At 41.0% G+C, this 22,278-nt stretch overlaps 1 protein-coding gene across 1 annotated transcript in view; it reads left to right on the top strand.

Annotated features, from left to right (window-relative positions):
- DLGAP1 (DLG associated protein 1) overlaps positions 1-22,278 on the top strand; it is a gene marked incomplete at both ends in the record, with an annotated part of 149,911 nt that overhangs the window by 14,795 nt on the left and 112,838 nt on the right. Inside the window, one exon of the mRNA XM_084260144.1 lies at positions 1,626-1,840. Coding sequence (XP_084116270.1) covers positions 1,626-1,840 — 215 coding nt within the window. The remainder of the gene's footprint in view (positions 1-1,625; positions 1,841-22,278) is intronic.

The raw sequence follows: 22,278 nt of genomic DNA, 5'->3' as shown, positions 1-22,278 counted from the left end.
AAGAAGGGTTAATGAGGAAAGAAAGTTGGCAAGGTCTTATATTTGAAATCAGCAGCAAATAAAGCAATGTCATGGTTTATGAATAGTTTGTTTAATTAATTAGAATTAGTTTATTACTAATCTGTCTGTGAATGCCTAGGACCATTAAATATCTTCATTCCTTTGTATAGCACAGTGGGTTTAGATTGCAGTTTATAGCAGAATAGATTGATAAAATGCTATATAAATTTGAACTACATTGACAGGAACATTTGAATGGCCTTTCATATTCTGGGTTTAGGCTTATGTTTGTAGTGGGAATCAATAGTTAAGCTGTTACCAAACAGTCCAGGGTTTCAGTTTTTGTTGTCTAAACAAGCCACCATGTAAATGCTCTGGCTGAAGCTTGGAAATCAACAGATCCACAAGGTACTCAGCAGAAGCTAAATATTGTTGAAGAAAAAAACTTTTCAAACAAAAGAGATACTTGGTGATTTTCCTGGTAGATGCTAATATTCACAAGCTGTGGGACAAATTTTAGGAACCCAGACTGAAGTCTTGTTTAATATGGGTTGTAAGATTTTCTGAGCGTTGCACCTATAGCTTGCTTTACTGAGCTGATTCATTGAGAATAATCAGAAAAGCAAACAAAATTCACAACTAATCTAACTCAAAATATGCTTAACTAAAGAGCCTTGTTTTGGTTTCACCTTTAGTATGAAAAATGGAGTTTCTGCGAAATAACTTGAGGATAACTCCTTCAAGAGTCCTGCTCCACTACTTGCTTCCATTGTTACAGGAACAAAAAGGGTGTTTGTTGACAATGGTCAACAGCCCCAAGAGCAGAGGAAGGGAGAGGAGCACAGTGTTCTTGGACTGTCCTCTGCTATGGCCCAGAATCTAGTGAATGTGCATTCTCGGTGTTCCAGATCTCCGGTGCAAAGAATGGACATTTATTTCAGACCAAGAGATATAATGCACATCAATAAGGAGAAGGAAAAGAAGAGAGTAAAGAGATGTATGACTCAGACACTCAGACTAACCTAATTCAAAAGGAGGATCCCTGCAAGCTGGCGGGTGTTCAGTCACACTAATTATGCTATAGGAGCAATAGTATTATAATTTCACACTTGCAAACCTACTTTTGTGATGATTAGTCCATAGCTCAACTAATTTATATCTTGAACCAAAATCATCCCAGTGAATGTGGCTATGCACACTGTGTCTGATAAGATTGTGATACAGGGATTTGTATTTCATCTTTTCTGTCTCCCTGAAGGTGTTCCATTATGTCAAGCAGAACCAAAAATAGTGTGATCTGGTTTGTAAATGCTTTGAATGGAAACCACAAAAAAACCCCAGATTTAACCAGCCCAGCATTAGACCTAACTGAGGCTTATACATCAGCATGTTTGCTAGAAATTTCCCAAATAAGTAGTGGAAAATAACAGCTCCAGAGGTGCTTGTGACTATGCAGGGAGAGAAGTGGGCCTCCACTGCAAACATCAACCCATGCTCACATAGGATGGAGGATGGGCCCTTGGCCATGCGAGTTTTCGTTACTATGACTTAGCATGGTCAATTCTTGCTGTGCAATTACATCAGGGAAGGATGTACTAACAAGAGAATTGTGTTTATCCCTTCAGGTTCCTCAAGATGAATGGACTGGGTACACTCCACGAGGGAAAGATGATGAGATTCCCTGTCGACGAATGCGCAGTGGCAGTTACATCAAAGCCATGGGGGATGATGACAGTGGAGACTCAGACTCAAGTCCGAAGCCATCTCCAAAGATTGCTGCACGGAGAGAGAGCTATCTCAAGGCCACCCAGCCATCCCTTACAGAGCTCACCACCCTCAAGTAAGTCCATGTTTTGTAGAGCCCTCCATGAAGACATGCAGTTTTTGTTCCTATTTGTTTCTACTCTTTAATTCTGGGTACCAGTTAAGGAAAGTATTTAAAGAAGTGTGTTTGGTCATGCTTATTTTTGGTTGGGGTTTTTTTTCTGAACAATAATAGATTTGGGAATGTATTTCAATGTTACTCTGAAAAGGGACCCTACTACCTGTACTTTGAATTTGCAAATTATTTCCAACCTCTTAGTGTTGAGTATTCAGGTACATACAGTGAGGTCTGTTCTTTAAATACGTGGCTGAATTATAGCTTTGACCTGCAAAAGCTTTGCATAATTGTGTATTTATATATATACTCAACATGTGAAATTAGCCCAAAGCTAGTCTTTGCAAACCATCAGAGAGCATCTGACATTTAATTAAAAAGAACAATGACTGTCTGAATATAGACAAATCCATGCTTTCTACTCTTTAGTTCACTCAGAATTGCACTGTATTTTGTTCAGAAATATAATCAAAATTTATATTTTTTAAATTGTTTATGAAAGCTTTAGTCAAGAGAAATGATGAATTTATGTTTTTTCTAATGCCACTCTGTGTTTTTTCTTCTATTTGTACCTTTTAAAAGAGCCAACCAAATTTTCAGGAGAATTGTACAGACAATTTTGGTATTAGTGTTTTAATTTAAATTATTCTAAATTGGAGAGGTACTCTAAAGGAAGAAAATAAATTATATCCATAAAAGAAAATAGGGTGGATTTAAATCAACAATTGTTTCTGTCTGTCTTCTGCAAAATTTGTAGCTATAATAGTGAATCATAGTTCACCGAACCAAAAATAACCTAATTTTAGTATAACTTGCCTAAGGCTGTAGCTTTAAAATAAAAAAAAAAGAAGCTGTATCTCTTCTAGTATCCATGATTAGTGACAAAGGACTCCTTTTGCATTTCCCTCATTAATTTCTTCTCCTTCCTTGCCCTCCACTACCCCTTTTTTTTTCCCAGAGAACTTCTCTGAGAAACAGATTTTAGAGAAAAGCGTTTGATCCTTGTTAAGAATGCCATGCTCTTGATATCAGTGATGAATAGACCAGAAAATGAAAACATGCTTATTGTAACCCCCTATATCAGCCTGCCTGACTTTGTCTCAGGGGAAGTCAGGAGTTGCTTCTGCTCTGTCTTTCCATTACTGTCCAAAGGAGAAAGCAGTCATTTTCTGCAGGGATTTTCATGAACGAGCTCAAGGGATCCAGTGATTCCTCTCATCATCCATCAGACTTTACCACATTCTTCCCCGAGCCAAAACTCCCCTCTGAGATCAATTATTGCAAACTTAGCAAGGTGAATATAAGCATTATATACCTCCATGAAACCCATAAAGCCATGCTTTACTCCTGGACACACTATCAGGCAACCAAGCTGATTCTTTTTGAGATTTTGGAGACATACGTTCCATAGTTCCGTAATATATATATATATATATATACAATGCATCACAGTGAGGGGTTTTGCTCCTGGTGATTTCTGTTCTGTGTAGATATGAGATTTGCAAAACAATATGGAATTATTAAAAATAAAAAGTACTGCATGTCACTCTTCACCCACAGAGGATGTTAGATCAGAGGAGCTAGGCAGCAGAAGATTTTGTGTTTAGCTTTGAAGTCATTGTAATTCAGTAAAGTGCTTGTGTGCATACTTCATTTCACATATGTTTTTTAATCCCTTCCTATTTGGGAAAGCTTTTAGGAATGTGCTTAATTTTAAGCTGCACTCTGTAAAATTCATGTAAGCAGGATGTAAATCACAGGGTAGAAGCAGCAAGGGGGAAATGGTAAACAGTAGTAAATAAAAAAAAAAGGCAAAATACGAAATAACTTTTCCTTTTCAATGACTTCTTATCATACATTAGGATTAAGTAGATTTCTTTTAATCTCTGATGATAGTGTATAGAAATACCTCTTCCTGGCAAACCTTCCACTTTCAGAGACAAATTGTGTAATACATAATTACGCATTGCTTGTATTCCTTTCTGCTGAACCTGATAACTTGAGGTATATTTTTCTCTTTATCTTTCTTTCTTTTTTTTTATTTTTTTTTTGTGAGAACTAGCCAAGTGCTTGTTCTGGGAATTGAAGTCTTCTGTTAAGCTAGATGCATTTTGCAGACTTCTTCATATTTCCCTTAGTAGTATGACTTGACCTTGACCGTGACATTGCTTGTTCATCCCAGGGCTACCCTAATTACTCTGAGAGGTGTGATAGAGTCCTTCTGGAATGTCAGTCAGAGACTAAATTAGGGCCACTAGCTCACTGAATATAGGTCATCAAGCAATTGTGCAATGTGTGATAACAAGTTATTTCCTTGGTTTACTGTTGATTTAAGTTCAATTTGCACCTGAATAAGCGCTTTATGGAAATGAGCCAAAAGCTACTCCAGCCAGCAAGCAGCCTTTCACTGACACTAGTGGACTTTCTAGCTGACCTTGCAGGACATTATTAGCACCTTAAATCTGAGTGGCATCTCACTCCTTTTGATTTTTTTCTGCCAGTGAAGAAGGCGGCGCCTTATGAAAGCGGTGTTGGTACAGCAGTCATTGTCAGGGATCTTCTGCACTGCTGCTACTCTCTTTCTCTGTTTTCTGTATGCAGCCTCTGGTTGGCTTCACTTTCATCTTTGGCAGAGCAAACAACTTAAAAACTTGTTCCCTTCTGCTTTCACTGTTTTTGAAGGGATTTTTCATCCTGTGGGACTTTTCCTCTCTGAGTACTTTGAGTCTAATATTGGTCTCACAACCCACGCTGTTCCTCCCACCTACCTACCTACCATTGCTCATGCGCCTACTCTTCTAAGAAAGGGTTTTCATTATTACCAATGTTTCTTTTTATATAAGGAATAACTTTTGAACAGTACAACTGTGTCATATCTCCTTTATGTAATACAAATTTATTTTCCTGTTTTTGCTGAGTGTTTTCTTTTTTTTCCTTGCGATACCTTACAATCTCCCTCCCACAATATTCCTCCCATGCCATGGTTTCCATGTGGTTACAGCACATGTGTCAAATGCTGCGGTACCGTTCTGAATAAAGCACAGCTTGCTGTGATCTTGAAATGCACACCTCCGCTGCTGCACTCTCATTATCCTACCAGGAAGTAAGCAGCTTTTTCTCTCTGTCTTTGCTGGCAGCATCCTCTTGGTGTTTAATCTTTCACAGTCTCGATAAACAGATCCAGCTGGGAAGAAAAAAAAAAAAAAAAAGTAACATTTTCTTGCCCGTTCCTGAAAAGTGGCAAAAGTTTCTCATGCCCTTGTAAGCAGAGAGAAAATGGACTGATTAACTATGTTCTAAAGGAGGTGCAGGCAACGAATAACTGGCTCAGTTACAGCTGAGCTTGATTCAATACATATTCCTTTGCTATCTGTATTTACCTTAGTTATGTATAGTCTGCTTTCTTTGGAAACAAGTGTAGAATTACACTGTCTGTCCACATGCCAACCTGTCACCTCAACCTCCCAGTAACTTTTGAATCCATTGGCCAACTGAAACCAAGTTTGCTAGAGACGTCTGAAAGCTAGAAAGTTGTTATAATTTTGTGTGGCTGGGTTCTGGAAGAGGAGGGGCTGTTGCAGAGGTGGCTTCTGCAAGAAGCAACTAGAAGCTTTCTGCAGGCCCCAGAGAGCAGCTCAAGGCTCAGGGCTGGAGTCGTTGCTGACCAAGGCTGAGACCATCAGCGATGGTCACAACGCCTCTGGGTATCACATTTAGGAGGGAAAAAAACACAAGCAGCTGCATTTTTGCCGCCAGAGAAGGGAGTGAGAAGATGTAGGAAACTGTTCAGACACCAAGATCAGTGAAAAGGGGGGAGAAGGAGGCGGCCCAGGTGCTGGAGAGAAAGATGCCCCTGCAGCCTGGGGTTCTCCCATGGTGGAGCAGGTGTGTCCCCCACAGCCCATGGAAAAGGCTGAGACTCCATGCTGGAGCAGGGGGACACATACAGGGGAAGGGTATGAGGAATGTGCCCCCCCTTCCCCTCCTTTTCCACCCCCCTCCCAGCTAAGAACGAAAACAACTCATGAGGAACTGACCGAAACCCCCATTCCCCCAATCCCTACCCCTCCCACAAACTTTGTGAAGACCTCTAGCTAGATGAGACAGAGAAAGATAATGTCTTGAAGGCATATGAGTAAAGTATCTGGTGGATCAGCACAAAGTATAACTTGATGACAAGAAGTACTTTCCCAGCATAAAAGAAGAGGAATATGGAAGGGAATGAAAAACTGTTGAGGAGAAGAGGTCTAAGAAATGGATCCTGTCACCATAGTTTTTTTATTTCATTCTACCCCTTTCCTCTTCTCCACTGCACACATACTCACTGCTTAGAATATGAGTTCAGATTCTGCTTCCAAACTCAATATAACTTCTACCATGGAATAGCTTTGGTTTTCCTATAGTGATACAATACATGCACTTGTGTATATAGATATCTTCACAGCTTCTCAAACTGAAATATGCAGCTTTCAGGAAAGCTCTGGTACAATATAAACTCTGGAGATGGTTCCCCCACTTCCTCTCTGGGAAAGTATCCGTACTGAGGGAAATGATAGGGGACATAAGGATAATTGAAGCCTGACACACTGCCTAGGCTGTTCTGGTGTTTGAACAAACTGAAGCTGGTGTCCTTTCACGACTGCATTTCACTTTACAGAGTGGCATACATTCTTATGTATAAAAACCATCTTGGACTTAGGAATAAGGTCGTTTTTACTTCAAGGTGTCTCTGTATTACTGCAACCTGCTCCAAAATACCCCCAGAAAAAGATGTCATATAAACAAAAACATACTTTTTTTAAAAGACTTGTTATGCTCATTCCACTAAATTTAATGAAAATGTCCCATTAACTTCTCTGGTCCAGATCATGGATAGCTTAGGTGATGCAATGCCTCATCTTCCTTATGGTGAATATTTTTAGACACATGCAGAGAAGCTTGTTAATTTTCTTTCTTGTTGAGTGACTTCCAATTAGGGAACTACGACTTTCCTAATTAGTACAAAAGGAATATCTGATTAATCTTTTATTAGTGCTTTACAGTATGTTTCCAGTACAGTGTGTTTCATTGTTTTGTGTTGCAGTCACTTTCATTCACATCAAATCTTTAGCTAGCAAAAGAATTGTTTCCATTTTCCTTGAGCTGTGGGGGTTTTTTGTTTGCTTGAAGGGGAGATATTTTGGATCTTCCATGACAGACTGGAGCATCTCTGTGAGCTTTAGACATGCAGCCAAAGGAATAGTATTCTGGAATTATTGTTGGCCTAGGTAGTAACTTTCCTGTCCCACAGTCACCAATCCATGATGTATTTGCCTCTTTATTCACATTATTGCAATCCCTTCTCTCTTCTTTCTGAAAGCTAGGGAGAAGATGTTGGATGGGTTTCTACTTTTCAGCTCATGTATCAGGTGTGATTAAGTTCAGTGAATAATTTAAAAGAAGAAAATTTGAAAAGCGAGACAATAAAATATCTACTTATTTTGAGGTAGTAGATGGACATACCTCTGGAGCCAATAGTTTCCTTGTAGTAACTGACACCTGCTTTGTGTACACGATATTTAAGGAGCAGAGGATATTGATATATCAGAGGAACTTAGAGCTTGGAGCTTTTAACAAACAGTTGCAACTTTCCAGTGATGGGTATGTAAAGGATGTTCAGTCTGTTAATGCTTAGTATCACTGATGGGCATGTGAGAAAGCTTGTACAGTATGGCAGCTTCCCTCCTGGGCTTTGTGTACCCTTACACAGCAGTGTGTATGCTTTTACAGCACAGAAATGAACCCACTCATCTCACTCTATGATCCTCTGTGAAGACAGGACATTCCTACAGTTTACTGCATAGTACGTAGGTAGGACGGATGTCTGCTCCTCTCTACTTCTGTGATGATCCTCGCCAGTTTATCTTGAAAAGCAACTGAGATGCCCTAGCTATTACAGTCTCACTGCTAGCAGACATTGCTTATCCCATCATAAAACTTACCCTTATGTCATTCCACACCTAGTTCCATATCCCTCATGCCGTGTTATATAACACTAGTCAAAGGGTGGTATTTTGGCAATATTGGAGCAGAGTTTTGGAAGCCGATAATCTGTTCAAGAAAAGCTGCAGCCTCACTTAGATGATTGTCTTCCTTGCAGAAATGAAAATCCTTGTCCTGCATCTAGTCACCTGACTCAACTTTGCACAATATTTAGCTTTATGTTAGAAACAGCCACAGATGAAAGTGAGGACTCCTCTAACATTTTAGCTTCTCTCAGTTAAATCCTGTAACCATTTATTCATTTTAGAGAAAGTTATTCTGGTGAATTCAAGTCCATCCCACTGTTGGTTTCACAAAGCATGGTCCTTCCCTGTACCTTACAGTTCTAATGGGCCTTTCTAGTGCTTGCTTTAAGAAACACAAAAATTATAATCACTGAACCAAGATGTGGTTTTCAGCTGCCTCTTTCAGGGTATAGATTTTACACAGCCAACCTGCATGTTTGTGTGCTAAACTGGCCTGGTTTATTTTCAGCCCTACTCCTGCCCACCTACTTAAAATGCTGCCTCAGAAAGGAAGTTAATAATGTCCAGTGGGGACAGTGTAAGAAATACTGCCTTAGATTGCAAGGACATACACAAGCTAGATGTTAGGAAAATTTTCCTAATGGTAATGATAGTTCAGCACGGGAGTGGATTGCCAAGAGAAATCACTTCACCGGACATTTTCAAGAAAAGGGTAGAAAATGTCTGTCAGGACAAATTTAGGTATTGCCGATCCTGCTTTAGGGTAGGAGGAGGGACCAAACAACCTCATGAAGACCCCTCCAGACCTATCTTTTACAATTCTCTCTGTCTTTCTCAGGCTATTGAATACCCAGTATCGTTGTTCTTACTTCCTTTCCTTAACACATTTTTAAAATACAAAAATAAAATTCCCATCAGGACCAAATTATTCCTGAAGGCCTGCTGTTGAATAGTAAACATAGATATCCCACCCACAGCAGTGCTGCACAATTCTTTCATGTATTTTAAATGTTATTTCATCACTAGCATTTTGAAATCATGTTCTGACTGCTGCCAGCCATACCATGCTTGACTCTCAGTATGTGATCTTGAACTATCTGGTTTAGTTTGCTAAGGGGAGCTCAGCTGATGTATTACATCTGCCATGCAGAAAATTCAGAAGCATAAAAAGCAATATGTGTTTGCACCAAATTCAGTCTAGAGTCTTTAATGTCCAACATAACAAGACAAGCAAACTGGCAACAATAATTAAGTTAATTATTCATAATAATTTTCTGTTCTGATCAGCTAGAAGTGCAGTATTCTTTCACTGTGAGATACTGGACCCCTGTTAGATTAAAAGTGGAAAAAGTTAAAATAAGGCTTTTTGCTTTAGTTCTAATATTAAAGTACAAGACTGTGTTTCTCCAGACAAGCTTTGGGATCCACTCTGAATTTGCATCATGTTAGGGTAAGAGAGCGACGGGGAAGTGAATAAATGTTCTGTTCATACAAATAAAAGATGCTATTAACATCTAAGTCATTTATTTCTTGTATTTTCTTGTTTGTATTACTGCTAAGATGGACTAACTTTCAGCTGATTTTGTTGATTCTCTGCTGCCTTGGGTGCAGTATGGGGTGAAGGTTAGGGGCAGGGGACAGCAAAGTAAATGCATAGCCCCTGGTTGCCAAGGTGCTGAAGGAGGGCAGAATCGAATACCAGTCTCCTCCCAGGGACACACGTGAACGAAAATTCAGCTGAAGAGGCCTGACTTTTTAAAATCCCCTCTACTGCTAGTGAAGTTATAAATGTTTTCAGGAGGGGAGCAATAAGGGAAAATCCTTAATGACTTTCTTACACTGCATCTGCTTTCTTATTCATTGTACACCAGAAAGATAGAGAGCCGTCATATGGTCATTGTGTTATTTGCTGGTGTGATGTTTTGTTGTTGTTGAAAGCACCTCCTGAGTTCCCCAAGAGATTTCTCTGGTTATATCTGTACCCGAGTCACATAGCAATTTCCCATTCCCCTCCAGAAGGACGGTGCTACCTTACCAGCCCTCATCCCAGCTGCCCAGCAGCTTTGCCTGCAGCAAGCCCAGGGACTGCAGAAAGCCTTAACGGGTTTTGTCATCCCCAAATGCCAGCAGCCACATCCAGAGCACCCAAATCCTTCTCTTTATTTAAGTGACATCGGGGTGGCAGCCATGCTTGGGTTGTGTCTGTGCAGCTCTGCACTGTGACAGTGATGTAGCATGCTGAAGGCAAACTCAGGAGCTTTCAGGACTAGTATATAAATCTTTTCTGGTTTATATCTGACAATTGCTATTGCAAATCTGTGCTAAGCCTTCATCACTCTACACTTGAAAGGAAACCTTGAAAACTTCTTTTAGAAGGTAGTCCTCCTTGGGCTAGTCCTGGAAATGTTCAATTATGTATTACTTTGTCACACCAAAATAGGCATAATATGGATGTTTGTTAAAACTCTCTCTTGTAATAATCGATATTTATTAATGTCTGCATAACAAAAACTGGAAAGTATACCAAATGCAAAATAGGACAAGTTCCTTCATTTGTTACTTTTACTCTCTGTTTTACAAAACTTAAAGCTGCCACTTTGCCTTTGTCACATTTTTTCTAAATAATTTGATCCTGAACTTTGTACAAATCTCAAAACCAAAGATACATAGATAATGCAGAAAGCTTACAGCTGCTCTGGGTGAAATGGTGTCAATGTCAACATCAACTGAGTCATGACTTCATCTCATAATATTTATGTTTGTAGTCATGTTTGAAATTACATTTATAAAATCTGGAATTGGGGAGAGGGGCAATTTCAGACTTTGAAAGGGTCTCTTTTCTGTTATGTCTTTCAGCTATCCTTGTGAGGTTGCAATCAAGGATGGTAGTAATCTCAGAAACCTTTGCACTGTCTAGTCAAGAGGGTCCACTCTATATGCCTAGCCGTGGTGCAGGATCTGTTGTACTCATCTCAGTCATGTGGCTGTAAGAGCTGTGAGACAACAGGGCTTTGGCAGAGATTTGTTGCTCAGACTTGTTTGAAATGCTGGTGAGTCAGGCTGTGCCACACAGTTGTTCAGTCATTTACTGTTGGGTAGAATGTCATTTCTGGCAGAGCAGTAACTCTATGTCTATTACTTCCCCCACACACTCCCTTAGAGAACATTTGATTTGGGACACAAATTAATTGCTGTTTACCTGCGATGAGCAAATTTGGATTGTGAGGGAGTGGATGATGCCTTATTCAAATAAGACAGACTGGCAGTGGCTGGAATGGATGTCAGCACTATGTCACTATTTCTGTGGTCCCCTTCTTTTTTTCCTTTTCTCATTGTTTTGGCGTTTTTTAGGGGATTCCTCAGTATTCCTAAGCAATAATCATCAGTACTGACTGAAGCATCCTTTCGACATAAGAGTGTCAAGATTTCTATGAAGAATACGATACCTAGAGTCACTGTCCTTTCCCATAGTGACAGTATGACCTTCTGTCTACCACCTATATTTCCACCTTCTAACTGTTTATTTTCTTTTCTTATTTAATTAATTTCACAACTCTGAAAATAATGAGAGTGTACCATTCTTTTCTGCTTTGATTTATTGTAGCCCTGATCCTGATGAACTCTTCTGCTAAGATTTTCATCAGTGGCGATTTAATGATTAACCTTTTTCACTAGTCTAGTTATTGGTATCACCCTTGGGATTCTTTCACAGTTCTTTTATCCCACAGTTTCTAGTCCCCACTAGAGCTGGTCTGTGGCTAGCGCTCCTGGACCCTTCTCTGTTCTCACCAGGGAGGCATGCAGCTTGTGTTGGAAAATGGCTATGCCATCCTTCTCTTCAAGCTACCTTTGGAGTGATTTCCCAAGCAGCTGGGCTTGCTCCCCGCTCCAGGTCTGCAGACAGAAGTTTCCACGGTGGCTTGCAACTGTAGCTGAGGTGGTGCTGCCATCAGCCAGCAGTCAGGCAGCCCTTGCACGCTGATGCCTGTACAAACACACGTGAACGCCAAGGAGGCTTTACCCTATCTGCTCTAATTGTCCCTTCTCCAGAGAAGTTAATCAGATTTGTTATATCTCTCTGATGACCGCCTGAGTGTTTTGCCCCTGGCAGAAGATTGACAAGCCCTAGTTTTCTATTGAAGTGGTATGTTATGACTATATTTCCTCCCCCTGGTCTTGGAATCAGAATGTCCACATAATGGTAGCTTGTTATTTAATGTAACTAGTTCCCTTAAGGGCAACAGCCCAAAGAATAATAAAATAATCCATTTGAAGTTCATGCAAACAATGAATCACCTGAACAGCTGTCTCTTTAAAAACAGGGCTGTAGTTTGATGTTGAGGCCATGGAGATTTTTCATCTTTTGAGTATGTTTTCAGATTATGTGTTTTATTTTCTGTACCTCCTTTAAATGATTTACACAGTAGACAATAAGAAATAATCAATGAGAAAGAACATTTTTAAGGAATGCTATTAAAAGAGAGCTAATTTTTTTTTAATCTAATACCTTCTCATATATAGAATAATTATATTTCTGTAGATGAAAACTAAAATTAGCCTCTTCTGTACCCAAAACCAGGTAAAACCTGGTCAAGGCCCCACCTGGAGTATTGTGTCCAGTTCTGGGCTCCCCAGTATAAAAAAGACAGTGATCTCCTGGAGAGAGTCCAGAGAAGGGCTACAAAGATGATTAAAGGCCTGGAGCGTCTCCACTATGAGGAAAGGCTGAGTGAGCTGAGACTGTTCGGCCTTGACAAAAGAAGACTGAGAGGGGATTTGATTAATGTTTATAAATATCTGAAGTATGGGAGACAAAGGGAAACGGCCAGCCCCTTTTCAGTGGTCTGTGAGGCAGGACAAGGAGCAATGGCCTCAAGTTGGAGCACAGGAAGTTCCACACCAATATGTGGAAGAACTTTTTCACTGAGCCCTGGCACAGGCTGCCCAGGGGGGTTGTGGAGTCTCCTTCTCTGGAGATATTCAAGATCTGTCAGAATGCCTACCTGTGCAACCTGTCCTAAGGAACCTGCTTTGGCAGGGGGGTTGGACTTGATGATCTCTGAAGGTTCCTTCGAACCCCTACAATTTTGTGATTCTGTGAAAAGCTTGCTTCTGAATTGAATCTTACCTCAGTATCTCTATCACTGCCAACACTGAAACCAGACAGAACGGGAAGGTTAGATCTGGTCCAGGTTAGATGTGAGATGAATGTAAATCCCCTGCCCTGCTCCCTGGGCTACCCACTGCCCTCAGAACAGGCCTGAGATACCCACTGGGGGGGCATCCCACTCTGTGGGGAGGTACACACAGTACTCAGGGCTTTTTCCCTAAGGCGTGAGACTAAACAGAATTAAGGCACAGGAAAATGATGATTGTCGACTGTTTCTCCGAAAGTCCTTGGGAATTCTATGCACTTGGGACCTGGGTCCTCAATACTGGATTCTGCAGCTTACAACTCTCAAGTGCAACATTTAAAATGTAAGCTAAGGAGGCTTTTTTCTCCCCCCAACAAATTTTCAATGTTGGCCTCCTACCCAACTCAATGGGATGATAACCTCTGCCATGAATTAATCAAGCTGCTTGTTAAAAACATTATCTTGCCACTGTTTTTCCAAGTTCTTTTGAATTCAGAGAAATTTAACAGCTTTCTCTTCCGTAAAATGATACATTAAGGTTAATTATAGCTCAGGAGCACTCTAAGGTATGATTTGGCTGCTCAGTGTTACTCAGGTCTCAAAAGAGCATGAGGGGTGCACCTGGCTTGTGCTGTTCCCGTAGGGAAGGGGAGGATCAGTCGAGCCATTAAAATGAAGGACTGAAATTGCAAAACTCTCAGATGTGGTGCCCCTTTTTCTGCCAGGGGGAGCAGGGTGGTGGGAGACGCTGTCCCCCACACCTACATGCTATACCTCCATGGCTCGCAGGCTGTGGCCTCCAAAGCAGGGGCTGAAGAAGGATTGCTGGGTGCCCCACCGCTACTGTTCCCTGCCTGGCCTTTTCCCAGCTTTGGATATTGATGTGCTTCAAGCTGTGGGTAAAAAGGGATAATAACACACACCTTCTGCACATGGGGATGTCACAGGGATTGATTCATTTCAGTTAGTCCTGCAATTATGGAGCCTTCTAAAGAGGCTGCAGAAATGCTAATAGAGTCATCATTAGTCATTGCCCCTTGCTCTTAGCTGCTGGTTTGTACAGGGCTTGTAGCAACTTTGTGTCACCCAAATGCCTGGGAAGAGCCCCACCATATTGCATGAACAGTGAGGCACAGCATGGGGAAGAAGTTAAATCATCCTCGTATTTCCATGCCAGAGGAAGAGATGCAGAGTCTGGGGAGACCTCAGCCAGGGTCGGTTCTTGTAGTTCCTTCTCGACTGTGCTTCCCACGTGCATCCTGCTGCCAGGATGCTCCCTTCTCTCTTTCCACCTGCTGTATGTATCTGCTCTCCACCTGATGTGCGAAAGCCCGAAAAGGGGCACGCTACTTCCAGGAGTAACAATAACTCATGTTGCATTTTGCTGTGTCTGTTGAAATTCATAGGTATGATCTTCTCATAACTTGACACATCTCCCCCTCTCTTACCACCCTGCAGCCCACACCCATTGCTAACATATGTACCAGAGGTGGTTCAGATACTTTCACAGAGGGTAAAAGATAGACAGGCGTGCTTCCCTTCAGCTAGTCCTACCTCTCCTCTTCCCTCTGCACCCTACCTACATACACTAATGCACGGCTTCCCACTCACATGTCTATAAATTTTCTTTGTATTTGTTACCCTTCACACTATAGCAGAAGGGAATCTTAAAATGCCACTTGTTTTTTTCCCATTGGGAAGGTCTTCAGAGCTAGGAAAAGCTATTTTAATACATCCCAGAGTCTGAGCTGCCATGGTATGTGCTGCACAGAGAAGCAAGCACACCACACACACTGAAAATCACAGTCTGACTGAGTGGAGGGGGTTCCCACTGTATGCTCCGTGCATGCCTATTCCTGGAAAACCTGTGAATTTCTCTTACGAAAAGCCATTTGGAAGGCTGTGAGAAACATTTGTCTGGTTTTGTCTCCTTTTTTCTCTTCTTTGGAGAGGGTAGACAGCAGCACTGACGATCTGATATTGGTGTAGTCTAGTTGCCTGCTAAGAGCATGGTGATGCCAGGGACGGTAAAACCCACAGGAGCTAGTGGAGGAACAGATTTCTACTTGCATCCCAAGCTCTCATTGCACTCACATCAGAAATTACCCATGAGCTTTCCACTGCCTTTTATGAAGAATGTTGATCCATTTCCTCATGGTGAATTTAAGCTTGGGTTTTTTTCAAGTTTGGAAGGGACGGGCTGGGTCTGCTAAGCAGAATTTGTGTAAGTTAGAGAATCACAGAGCCACAGAATGATAGGAGTTGGAAAGGATCTCTGGAGATCATCTAGTCCAACCCCCTGCCAAAGCAGGATCACCAAGAGCGGGTTGCACAGGAGAGCATCCAGGTGGGTTTTGAACGTCTCCAGAGAAGAAAGCTCCACAAACTCTCTGGGCAGCCTGTTCCAGTGCTCTGTCAGCCTCACAGTAAAGAAGTTCCTCCTCATGTTTAGGTGAAATTTCATATATGTAAGTCGCCTTTGTCTCTTGTCCTGTTCCTGGCCACCACTGCAAAAAGACTGACCCTATCCTCCTGACACCCACCCCTCAAGGATTTATAAGCATTTATAAGATTCCCCCTCAGTCTTCTCTAGGCTAAAAAGCCCCAAGTCTCTCAGCCTCTCTTCATTAGAGAGATGTCCTAGTCCCCTAATGATCTTCGTAGCCCTTTTTTCTACCCTGTCCTTCTTGAACTGGGAGGCGCAGAACTGCACACAGGGTTCCAGATGAGGCCTCACCAGGGCAGAGTAGAGGAGGAGGATATCCTACTTCCACCTGCTGGCAACGCTTTTCTTGATACACCCCAGGATGCTGTTGGCTTTCTTGGCCACAAGGACACATTGCTGGCTCACGGTTAACCTCTTTTCCAGGACAATCAGGAAGAACCAGATGTGGGTGCGAAGTTGAGTAAAAAAATGTGACTCAGACTTTCCTATTGATAGACTTTCAGCAAAACTCCCAAGATTTGACCTCTTAAACATCTAGCAATTGCATATCTAATTAATTACTTGCTAATCTTCAGATAAAAAAAATTCATTTAGCTTTTTCCTGTTACCATCTTCTCACTGGTGTGTAGTGAATAGCAGCGCACACACAAACCTGCCTTCACATATTCAAATGGCTTCCTTCCTTCTATAAATGGATATTTAGCAGTGTTGTCTGTGAGAGGAGCAAGGTTGGTAATAAAGCCATTGAGAATGTACTATTGTGTTGGACTTTTCTTCTGTTTTGAAATACCTTTTTTACCTAAAGAATACGGAAGTAATGTTTTTAAGCAGGTTGCCAGATTCTGTGCGGAAGGAAAATTCATTTTTCAGTCCCAGCACTAACCTATCCTTTCTAGTCACCAAGTAAAATACTTTCCTGGAAAGCACACAAAAAGTTTTACATCGTACAATTTTTGTGATGATATGCAGAATTCTATGAAAGCCAATTGCCTTATGAATGCTAATTAATTGGATATCAGGTCCACAATTCTTCTGGACTCTAAAAATTGGAATATATTCTAAGATAAATAGATGTGCAACATCTTTTTTTACATGCTTTCATTCTTGAGTCCTTGAACTTTGATTTTGCCTGCTTGCTTCACCGGCTGTGAAAACTCAGGGGGTTTGTTTTTTTTTCTTTGACTGGAAAGGTTTTGCAAGCCCCAAGAGATGAGCTTTAAGGAAAGCATAATGCAATGCAGAAGCGCAATAAATAGCAATCATTGGCAGCACTAGATGACTCCCCCCTCTAGTGGATAGCTCGCTCCACTGAGAATAAATGGAGCTCTTCATTAACATCTCGAGGAATTATTCCATTAGCTTAGCTACTGGGAACTTACTTTTTTTCAAGCTAGGATCTTCCAGCTCCCTGCCTGCTTAGTAATATATGTATATGTCCCTGATGGAGATACATGACCAGCCTTTCAGTTTTTCAAGGCCACGTCTCTACAGTGTTCTCAAGCTTTCCCCATCCCTTCTGTACACTGTGTTACATGATTGCTGGTAGCAGTCACGTAAAGAAGGTCACCCCAGTTCTATCACACTTCCGTGCTTCCACACAGTACATTACACCAGATCCAGGTAATTCATCACAGCTGATCTCTGATGCTTGGTAAACTGAAAAAAGTGATGAGCTGGAGGCAGCTTAGTTTGTCTGGTCATGGTGCAATACTGGGAACTGTGTTTAGACACCTACATACCAGTAAATCGGTACCATGCACCTGCCAGTTCATACCCATACACCAGTGGGCAGCTCAGGTGTGTTCATGTCATTAAAAGAGACCAAACACGTCCCTTTGTGGATAGTACAGGACAGTGTAAAGGTGTGGCAGAGCAGGATGGCTCCACTTAATTTTGCCTAGCAGCAACTTATCTACTTAGAAAGACAAAATTTAGTGGGTTGACAAATTGGCACATCACAGGAGACGCCCGAGTCTCAGGATGCTAAGCAGACCTTCAAAGGTGGCCATGTGCATCCTGTTTACACACAAAGACATGCTGGTGTTCAAACATCATCAGACAAGTCTCTGCCCTGTTGCTCCTGACAATAAAAAATGGATTCATACGTTATTATAATGTTGCTGTTTTCCTAATCAAGGTGACAAAAAATCTGAGCAGTAACATAGCTGCTATAAGTACAGCAGCCATTTAAGGAAGACATCATCTAAGGAAGAGGATACTTAATCACAGGATGTAATTAAATTATGTAAATTTGGGGTAAAATTGAAGCCCCCACCCCACCCCCAAGACCTGTGAGGCTTGAGAAAAGTAATGTAGTTCTCATTGTGCTTTGCTTAAAATTTACATTTAGGCATTAAACTTTTCCATAGCTTACTGAAGTTTTATTAGGCTGAACATCTTTTCAAGGAGTTCTGTCTTACTTCAGCAAAACCATTGACTTGAGGTGACATTATAAATCACCAGCCATAGTCAATAATAGTAAAAAAATGCTTTTCTTCTAAAATACTTCTGACCATCACACCGAACATTCTTTGCTCTTTATTAACTAGCTATTCCACTTTATATACAATGTCTGTCTCTAGGGCTGAAGTTTATTATCTCAGTCATTCTGTCACCTTTGCCTCCAGTAATATAATAAAAATACAGTGTTGCTATTGTCTTCCATCAAAGAACCTCGGTCATGTTTGCTAGCTTCAATTCAGCATCACAAAGCCACCTGAGAGGTGCTGTAGGGAAGTATTAGCATACCTGTGCTGAGCCTGAAAGCTTAGGAGACTTCACATTCAGCTCACACTGCAAATTTCTGTCAACACTGAAATCCAAACCCATGACCCACAGTCCATTGCCTGTGGTTTTATATCCCAGGTAGAAGTTATTCATCCAGAAAATTTTAGAACTTATCTTTCCTTTTTATTTTTTCCTGTTGCTTTTTTTTTTTTTAATAAAACATAGATATCCAGATATTTTCATCATCTGAGTAGGACAGAAGGCTATCTTCAGCTTCACCACATACCCCATGTATCCTATCGTTATTTATTGAAAGGAGTTTTTTCTGAACTCATTCGCATGTGGTTGGTTGGACCATGATTTATATAGGGTAAACCACACACATTAATCAGTTCTTTGTAAGGAGCTAGCTTTGTTCCTTTCCCTATGCAGACACAGAAGTTTGTGCACTTTTTCTCTTTTCCATCTGACCTTGCTGGATTTTATTTCGGTTTAATATTTCAATGGGAAGAAAGTAATGTCCCAATTCAGTAAAGTTTTGGCTAGTCCTATGCAGAGCCAGGAATTGGACTAGATGACCCTTCCAACCCAGGATATTCTATGATTACAGTTTCATTCTAAGTATTAAAATAAATATTTGTGAATTTTTAAGAATGCCTACTATTACAGAAGAAGCCAGCTGACTTCCTAAGAGTTAAAGGCTTTCTTCCTTTAAAATGCAGTACAAAACCCCTTTGAGTATCCTCAACCCTTAAGAACACCCTTTATTTGGAAAGTTTATACATCCTCATTGTCTCTATCTAAAACGTTGTACTTGACTCTATCAGCATGATAAATAGCATGATAACTCATTCTCCATTCCTTTACTCCCAGACCTAAATAAATGTTTCAGGATGTTTCTTTTTCATGGGATTAAAAGATACCTCTTTTAAATAATTTAGAACAAAATTCCCAGCTGGGTTTGGCACTATTAGGCAGACTTCCTGATTATTTTCCTTTGTTCTCTCATACTCCAAAATAGTTAGTTCTGCTTATCAGGACTCAATCTGTACAAGTTTGGCTCAGTGATAGCAAATAACACTGAAGGCTTTTTTTCTTTCTGTAAAGGGAAAAAAAACAAACAAACAAACACACACACACACACACACCCACACCCAAAAAAAAAAACCAATAAACCCCCACACTCTAAAAATGTGCATTAAGCATAATTTTACATCTTCTGAGCAAACTTCAATTAACTGGAAAAGTTTTCATAAAGGGAATCAACTGCAAACGTGTACCTCAAGGTATTCAGTGCTTTGGACCTGTTTATAAAACCAGTGACAAGACAACTTGCCCAAGCCACAGTATATTTCACACATACCTGAAACAGCAGGTTATCACTTCATGTTGTATCTCAGTATCTCAGACAGGTCTTTTTGTAATCACTGCAAAACAAAACTGGAAAGCCTTTGGAATGGAAAGAGAGTGTTATAAAAAACACATGGAGAGCTGGGTTGTTTTTTTTTTAATTATCTGGGTTTCTTTTGAGGGATTACATTTGATGTAGCACCTGAAGGGAAAGCAGCATCAGCTTCCTTTTTCTGAGGAATACCTGTGGAAAAGCTACATGAAGGGAAAGTCTCCCTGCTCCTGTGGTACCATTGTTGCTGTGCAATGTCAGTGATAAAAGGAAAAATCTCCCAGAACAGCAGAGACTGCTGCCCAGAGATTCAGTAGAGAATTTGCCAGAAACCCTACTACAGACCATTCTTTTTTCATTTACTTATATTCTAGACATTACTTTAAATAACATTTTAGAAGAAATGTGCATATTGCCAGTTTCTTCATTGTGACAGGAGAAGTTGCAGGGTTTCATCTTAGTCAGTGATAACTCTATTTGAACAGTTCCCCCCTGAAGTCTTTGCTTGTTTTTTATCAGCCTTGCAGCCATATCTGAGGTCCAAGCTATACTTCTGCAGACACAGCACGAGAAACTGGCTGTACAGCTATCCAGGAGGTCAATGCTCTGATCTCTCATCCCCCTCTAACCCCTGTGCCATCAAGAGTAGATTGAATTTCTAATCACCACCTGCGTCTGCAGGGAAACAAAATATAATATGTTAGAAGTACTTGCTTAGAAAAGAAGAAAAAACAGTCTCCTCTTCAGGCATTTTAAGTTGTTCAGTGATCTTCAAATACAAACCAGATAAAATAGAGGACACTGAAATAGCCACTTGTAAAGAGTGCACATATGATCTTTCAAAATGAACCTATCAAGAGAGAAGAGGAGAGAAAATCCACCAACACGTATTACAGTCCAGGTCAACAATTTGCAGGTGCTAGCAAGAAATGATGCAAGTCCACAGTAGGTGAGGTACTCAAAAGTGTTTGTCACATCAGGTGCTTGGCCTTGTGTTGACTCTTGTGTTGTCAAACTCCCATTTAGAGGTAGTGCTGTTATTCAGAGATGTAAGAAGGTGAGCTCAGCCCCTTAGCTTAGTTGGACTTGGGATTTTTCCCTTCTCCCTTATAAACTTACTAGCCTACCCTTCTCCTTGCTTTAAGGGTTGTTGTCATTGCTTTAAGAGTCTTCCTTGCTTTTCATGGTGCTCCAGTAGTTCAGTTTGTGTTGCACATCCATACAGCTGGTGTTGAATCTGCTGCTTTTTTTTTTTTTTTTAAAAGACATACCTGAAATTTTTGAAATGTCAGAGGCACTGACTAGGAAGTGAAGAAATGCTGCATATAGCAAATGCATTTTTGGAAAATGCAGGTGCCTGCTTATTTATGTGAAGGTTTTGGAGTAATGGTATTGACTTGCAAAACTGAGATGTGTTCCTAATCTCACTGGAAAATGTTTATGCAGATCTAGCTTGGATGTTTGGTAGTGTCTTTCTGAATGGGGTGACTTGGAAACAGGCATGTGTCAGGGCTTGCAGGCTGATGGCCATGCAGTTTGTGGGTGACCATCACCTGGTTTCAAGTCCAAATGGAGTTGAGGACGCTGAACACTGAACATGCAATGAAATTTGTCAGGAAAAATTACTCTTAAATAAACACTGCGGTGACATTCACCAGCAAATGCTTTTTTAAGTATTTACTGGAAAACATTATTTGTAGGTAAATACTGCCCAATATTGTAACTTGGAGTAGCACAGGAGGACTTTCAGTTATGGGAAGTCTGCCCAGAAGATGCCTTTTAGCTGAGCTGGAGTGCTATCCTCCCACTGCCAGGAGCAAGCCAGAGCTCCTGCATAAATCACGGTGCTAAGCAGGGAGGGCTGGTTGTGCAGCCAGCTCAGCACACGGCCGGGTGACATTCCTGAAAAGTAACTGCTTTCCTCCTGTGGTTTGGCAGGGCGCTGTAATTTTTTGGGTTTTCCCACTGGCAGAATTAATCAAACTCTTAATGTATGAACGTGGGAGACCTGAAAATTAAATTAAGCAGGTGAGGTCCGAGCTTGTGGAAACTGTGATTTTAGAATAGCACAAGGACCGCAATGGGGAATATCTTGATCCCAGATACCCTGAGGTTAATAAAAGGAAAGAGCTGTCTGTCAGTGTTCTGAGTAGGAGTAGGCTTAGTATTAATACAGACTGAGACTCAAACTTCAGTTCTCTCCACGAATCCATCAGGAGGTGCAGATCCGCAGGTGTGCAAGAGGATGTTTTCAGTGTATTTCCAGACACTGAAGAGGAGGAAAATTATAGTATGGTTTGGCTCACTTAAGTTAATAGCAGCAATTACAGAAGCGGGGGTGAAGCAGTCCATGTCCATGTAGGACCTGGCACTGAGCCTTGTAGAACCTCATGCAGCTGGCCTTGATCCTTCTGTAGATCTTTCCTACCCTCCAGCAAATCAACACTCCCGCTCAAATTAGTGTCGTCTGCAAATTTCCTGAGGGTTCACTCAATCCCTTCATCTAGATCACTGATAAAGGTATGAAACAGAACTGGCCACAGTAGTGAGCCCTGGGGAACACCACTTGTGACTGACCACCAACTGGATTTAACTCCATTCACCACAACTTTCTGGGCCCAGCCATCCAGACAGGTGGGTTTTTTTATCCAGCAAAGACTATGCCAGCCCAAGTCACGAAC

The sequence above is a fragment of the Gallinula chloropus genome (assembly GCF_964237585.1).
Source record: "Gallinula chloropus genome assembly, chromosome: 2".
NCBI lineage: Eukaryota > Metazoa > Chordata > Aves > Gruiformes > Rallidae > Gallinula > Gallinula chloropus.
This window is presented reverse-complemented; position numbering and strand designations above follow the sequence as displayed.